Genomic DNA, 6,790 nt, shown 5'->3' on the forward strand with positions numbered 1-6,790 from the left:
GCAAGCAAAGGCTTCCTTGGTTGGCTTAGAACTGACCCTAATCATCAGTGAGATTTAAAAGGTACTGTGAAACGCAAAAATTGTGCACAGACAAAAATCATGCAATAAAAGAAAAAAAAAAGCGGGGGAAGGAAGAGATCATTGAAAATCTCCAATAAGGAGGCCCTGTAGGAGAACAACACAGTGCCTGGAAGTCTAGAAGGGCCAGGAATTTCCTGTGCTGCTGCCGCCACAATCCACTGCTCCTATGGCTGTGTTGTCACATGAAGGACCTGACTTGAACTTTTATGCATGTGAAAAATACGTATATTTAAACACTAGAATCACCCTCAATGCGTCGAGATGCTATGACTCATCTCTAGAGAAAGAATAACTGGGGGATAGGAGGTATTTATACAAAGAAAAGAAAAAATGCAATGTATTCTCTTGTCCCAGGCTCAGTCCAGTACATATGCCCTTCGATGGGAATGATAGAATCTGCTGCACTATTTAAATTGGTATTTCTCTCAAATTTTTTAGAGGAATAAGCACATAGATGATGTATTGAAAATTCTATGCACTTATTTTATAGTGCTACAGTATTATTATATTAGAACTTATATTATTTTTATGTTGTTCATCGCCTCCTGTTAAAACTTCTTAATGGAAGTTCTATATACATGTTTATTTGATATCAATGATAACAATTCCTACAAATATGATATTCAAATTTAATCAACTTGTTTTGAGTGCTCATTATGAACTGGGTAACATGCTATATATTAGCACAGAAACCTCACATTCTTCTCATATCATCACCATGAAGTAGTTTTTAAAATTACTTTGAAATAATTATAGATTCACAGGAAGTTGCAAAAAATATTACAGAGAGGTCTGATGTCATCTTCATCCAGTTTGCCTCAGTGGTTACATCTTTTATAACTGTTATATAATATTAAAACCAGAAAGTTGACATTGATACAATGTGTGTGTAGAGTTCTATGCCATTTTATCACATGTGTAGATTTGTGTAACCACTGCACTCAAGATACAGAGTTATCCTATCATCACAAAAAATCTCCCTTGTGCTACCTTTCTATAGGCGCAATCACTAATCTGTTCTACATCTTTATAATTCTGTAATTTCAAGAATGTGATATAAATGGAATCCTAGAATATATGACCTTTTGAAACTGGAACTTTTCACTCAGCATAATCCCCTGAGGTCCATGCAAGTTGTTGCATGTATTAATGATTTATCCTTTTTATTACTGAATAATTTCTCATGGTGTGGATGTATCATATTTTGTTCACCAACTGCAAAAATTTTAATTATTTTCAGTTTGGGGGTATTACAGTAAGGCTGTTATGAACATTTGTGTATCAGGTTTTATAAGATGTGTGTATATGTTTAATAAATCAAATATCAGAGCTGAGATGGAGGAGATAAATAAATTTTCCAGAGCACTGAACAGGTTTCCAAACCCAGATGTTTTTACTTTATCTCCTGTGTTGTTTCCAATGATCCCATATTAACCGATAACAAATCATTCTGCAGTGCAAAAAAGTTATGACGATATATTTGATTCCTTCTTGATTAAATACTGGTTTTAGAATAATATCTGCTCAAAGACTTGATTATTCTCAGCATCATGTATGCACATCGATTCATTCACTTATTCACAAAGACTGTTGTTTTGGTGCCCATGAGGTTCTAGGCCTGCGCTTAATGTTGAAGCAGGGCCCTGCTCTGTGAGGGCTTTCCCAAATACGGCGTCTGTAGCAAGGAAGCAGCTTGTTCGAGGTTTGCTGGTTATAATAGGTTTACATTTTAGCTGGAAAAAATGTTTACCAACAGATAATGTGACTGCTATCATAATATTTAAATGTGTATTCTTAAATTTAAATTTTCTAGAAGATTTGGGTTAATATATTTTGCCTTGTCTTAGGAAAGCAATTGCTGAGCATGCACGCACAAATATGCAATCCAATTTTGCAAGGAAAGCAATTTAGGAATTATTTCAAGCAGGGATGAGGTCTGGATGAGTTTTTGTTTGTAGCTTGTTCACAAATTAATGATTTCTTCTACTTATTTTGTGTCCCTTTCTCTCAATAGCATGAAAAATTAATCAACCGTCCACAGAGTACCAAAAGAATTTCTACAGATCCTCTAGGTGAGAAATTATAGCAGCGCTTTTTTTTCTCTTATATTTTTTATTTTATATTTTATGTAAATCTTTTTATAAAACAGAATAGATAACTTTGCAATTAAACAATCATTAGGTTTATCAGCCTAATAAATGAGTTTTCCTTTGGAAGTCATGCCCATATAGACCAAAACATACTTGAATGTAGACATAATTAAAATTTTGTTAAAATCTACAAGAAATATGAACCCTACTACGTATTATTTTACTAAGATAATTTGTAACTACTTACTTTGGTAAATAGGCCACTAAAGTTTTTTTGAAGTGTTAGCTATTAAATTGTAAATCTTAAAGTATGGTCAGTTCAAATTTACATTTGAGGGCAATACACTTTAAATAGAGGTATACTGGTAGGAAAACACAAAAGAAGCCTGTGATATTTGATTGTGGTTATGAATAAATCAATTACATAATAATGACATAGCTATTTCAGGGTAATTTGACACATTTATTCTATTTTAGCCTTAGAAGTAACTCTTTTGTGATGTAAATAGTTACTACTGTGACACTTTATTGGTCTTCAAAAGATATAAGTGAGTTTGTTTTGCTACGGTATCAGTCCCACCACTGATGACATAGCATTCCATTCAGGGGTTACCTTTATGAATTTATATAGAATATCTGCAGGTTTTACTGAATTACATTAGAAGAGAGTAGGATGGGGATAAATCTTAGTGCTATATACCCTCTCGGAGATATAAAACTATTTTCAAAGAGAGAGCAGATGACACAGAAACAGAAAACACCAAAGCCAACACTCCCCCGCCCCCAAAAAAGCCCCAAACCAAACCAAACCAAACCAAACCAAACCAAACCAAAACAATAGCAGTAGATGAAAGCCCAGCAAGTTTGTTAAGTTTTGAAGAATTTGATGTTGAAATAAAAGCATTCTCACTACCGTCGTTACACCACCAGACAGCACAGGCTTCTCCAAACTTTCCCATGTGTACCCAGAAGTCCTAGTCTGTTATACAACGTGCTGTTTCTTGACCAATGCCATCTCAGCTGCTGCAGGAAGGATGATGGTTGATAAGATCAGAGCAACATAAAACTATAAAAAGTTTTAAATGCTAAGTTTAGACGTTTAGACAATAGTTTACAAGTGTTTATAAACAGGAACAAATGAGATCAGATTAGACTGAAAACTTCTCTTTATTAGTTGTGTGGAACACTGAAGTCAGTGAAAACAGATAGCGTGGATATGAGTTAGACCCCAGTTCATGCAATACTCCAGAAAAGAGGGGTAGGTCACAATTAGGATTGAGTCAGTAAGGCTGGAAATTGGGGGCAATACCTGACACATGTTTAGAGTTAGAACCAATAGGACTGGGTACATGAGTTAAGAAACAGGCTTTGAATATTACATATTGTAGTTTACTCGGCTGAGTGGTCGCATTTATTAGGAAAGTGAACAGAGTGAAGGATCAGGTGGTGGAAAGTGAGAAAGGTCAAAGTTGATTTTGATTTGAGAAATATGGAGTTTGAAATGGCTGTGGTCTATACTGGTAAAGATAACTAGGAGATGAATATTGCAAATGCTCTACCAGGATTTAGGAAAACAAAGCCACAGATGAACATAAAGTAGATCTAGGCTATTTCACAAAGAGGAAATGAATAGGTAAGGCAATGAGAGTTGATTAATTCATTGAGGGGAGAGGACACAAATAGAAGAGGCCCGAGAGAGAAAGCAGTAATTCAGCAGTATCAGGGAGAGTCAACAAAGGAGAAAAAAGAGGTATGTGGCAGGAGAGGGAATTGGAGAATGTGAGTAGCCCATGGAATCCAAGGGAAGGAATAAAAATGCCTTGTGGCTTCAGAGAAGATGCAGATCGAAAATCAGTTGTAAGTAGTAATTAGGAGGGCTCTAGGGAAATGGTAAAGAAAGGTTTCAATAGAATTTTAAAAGAGGGAACAGAACCGTGAAAGTAAAAGTTTAAGGAGGGAGTTGATAGTGATAAACTCGAGGTATCAAGGTTCCATTAGGCGTTAAAAGATTTTTATGGTAAAGGAAAGTGGAGAAATAGCTCAGTACCTTGAAAGAGTAGCAGAAGCAAAGAAAGAGGCTTGAGAGTGTTTGTGAGAAGCATGGCAAGACCCTGTGGTGAGGAGGAGATGAAGGAACAGGTGTAAAGGGATATTACTTTATGAAAAACACAGTGAGGGATGGAATCTGGCAAACATGGAGGAGTGAGATTTTGTAAGAAAATGGTTTCAAAATGAAAACAAGGTTATGAGAACAGGTCAAATGGCTTTGGGTAAAGTAGAATTCAGACACTGACTGAGTGAAACAGATTGAGGGTGAGACTGGGGTTTAAGAATGGCAAAAGAGATTTGGGTCATTGCTGTAGAAAGTTTTCAATTGAGTTTAGGAAAAAGATTTTTTTTTAATGGATTTGTAAATTGCTAGGAGCTCAAATAGTATAAAAAGCATGGAGGTCATTAATTACATGTTGCATAGTTCATAATCCCAGGCAGCCCAGTAGTTAAATGCAGGGTGAGGATTGGGGATTGACAGATTGAGAGCAATGAAAGCTGAAGAGGACAACAGAGTTACAGGTGGATGCAAGACCATCGATGTATGTAGCTGGTCATTAGGAGCATCATGGGTAGAGAGGGATGTGAAACTCAGTAGGGATGATTGAATGATTGTGGGCATCAAAGGAATCACCGCATTAGTAGTGATGGGGGTAAGAAGCATATTAAGCAGGAGCAATGGAACAGAGGCTGTGGAAGTTTAGCAGATAGTAATATTATTGGCAGTAATATTAAGAAATGGAGGCCATGGAAGTGAAATAATTCTGGTTGATGAAACTTGAGGATTGGACACAAGAGTCAGTTTCTAATATGGAGTCACACTCAGGTCATTGACGTTGACTAGACTAAGGAACCATATGGTCAGTGGCGTGACTGATTATCAACAGAGTTGCCGACTGATGCTACCTGTTGATGGCAAGAGATCGATGATGTAGATGGGGAGAGGAAGGCCTATCTGTGTAGCATGGACATGAACATGAATACACGGCATGATGGAAGCAGAATGTTGGTTTGAAAGTAACAAACGAGAGCAAGGAGATGTTGGCTCCAAGTCCTGAGTAGCCCTCCGGGAAAAGCGTAAATTCCGCAGCATAAAATCAGGGGCAATTTGTGTGAGGGGGCAGATGGCAGGAATCTCTGAGTAACAGGTGACAGACGTAGAATTCTTCATTCACGCCAGACCAGGGAAACTGGTATGGGAGCGAGCATCAGAGTGGGAGAAGGCGATGCAGGCTTGTGCTGACATATGGAAGGAGACAGGAGTAGGGCTTAGGGGTTCACTACAAGTGTTGGGTCTGAGTTACACACTGAAAAAAATAATAACAGAAAAATGGAATCATGAGTTTAGGTGGTAGATGGGAGTCACAGGGTAAGGGAAGAAGTATGCTGAACATACGGGATATATCCAGAGGAGATATTTGTGGTTCTAAATAGTCCAGAGGCCAGGGTTAGGTGTTGGTGTAAAGACCTCCTACACAACTGGTTCCATAGTGAATCTCGGTGAGTCTGTGTGAGTCTATAGTTGGAGGTGTGTGTGAGGACAGCCCAGCTGCCGATATAATTTATATCAGATTAGCACTAATTAGGAGAAGTATGTTTTGAACATAAGAATATCTTTTAATATAGTGCTACTCAAAGTATGGTTGGGGACCCCAGGGTCAGCACTACCTGGAGCTTCTAAAAAGGCTGTTTTACCCCGACCCTAGTTCTGCTTAAACTATCTGGAGCAGAACCTAAAAACAATTTTAAATAAGCCTTTGTAGGCCTTATGGAAGTTAAAATTTGAGAAGCATTTCTAACCCTCGGCAATTAGGTGGTTCCCTCAGAAGACCCCAGAAATTCAAGGCTCTCAACTGGCTCCCCGGGTGGTCCCAAATCTTTCTCTTGCTCAGAAGCCATACTGGAGAGTCCTTAGATTTCCTGTGCATAGGTGTGGAGGGTTAGGTGAACACCTCCTCCAGGACAGAGTCCTGACGCCCACTGTTGCACGTGTGCCTGACAGAAACCCTGTGGGAAAACTTGCTCTACTGGCTGGCAGATGAGCTCTCGGAAGAAAACGCCACGGCTCTCTCCTCATCCCTCCCGCTTCGCCGCAGCACCATTCAGCTCATCAGACTGAAGAACCCGGATGACCTCACAGAACAGATCCACGAATTTCTTGGCTTCTGGAAAAAATCTCTCCCGAATTCTACTGATAAACTTCGCCTGCTGGCTCGTCATCTCCGCAAGATCGGCAGGAGTGATCTTTCCGAAGAGCTCAGATTCAAGTGGGAAAACAGAGTGTTTACCGAACCACAGCCGTGGTTCGATCCGGGGGAGTAAAGCCGGGTTGCTCTTTTCTTTTGCCCTAGACTAAGGGTCGTCGTTGATTTTAAGATCGTTTCTGTCAACATTTTACTAGCAGTTTCCAAGAAATGTTGTTCGGAGTGAATCCGTTTGATAGGTGTGCTGTTGAGACAAGTGGTGGAGCAGTAAAAAGCATTCCTAGGTTGGAGTGCTTCTTCAAGGGTTCAGTGACATATGTTCTGCGGGCATGATTGTCTCGGGTTCAGTCAAACTTAATAGCATTT

General features: G+C 38.8%; 1 protein-coding gene across 1 annotated transcript in view; it reads left to right on the forward strand.

Annotated features, from left to right (window-relative positions):
* Positions 1–6,578, forward strand: part of DTHD1 (death domain containing 1) — a 57,918-nt gene extending 51,340 nt beyond the window's left edge. Inside the window, exons 8-9 of the mRNA XM_011365563.2 lie at positions 2,096–2,153; positions 6,223–6,578. Coding sequence (XP_011363865.1) covers positions 2,096–2,153; positions 6,223–6,542 — 378 coding nt within the window. The 3' untranslated portion in view covers positions 6,543–6,578. The remainder of the gene's footprint in view (positions 1–2,095; positions 2,154–6,222) is intronic.
* The last annotated feature ends 212 nt before the right edge of the window (positions 6,579–6,790 follow it).

This window comes from Pteropus vampyrus, unplaced genomic scaffold, assembly GCF_000151845.1.
Source record: "Pteropus vampyrus isolate Shadow unplaced genomic scaffold, Pvam_2.0 Scaffold5, whole genome shotgun sequence".
NCBI lineage: Eukaryota > Metazoa > Chordata > Mammalia > Chiroptera > Pteropodidae > Pteropus > Pteropus vampyrus.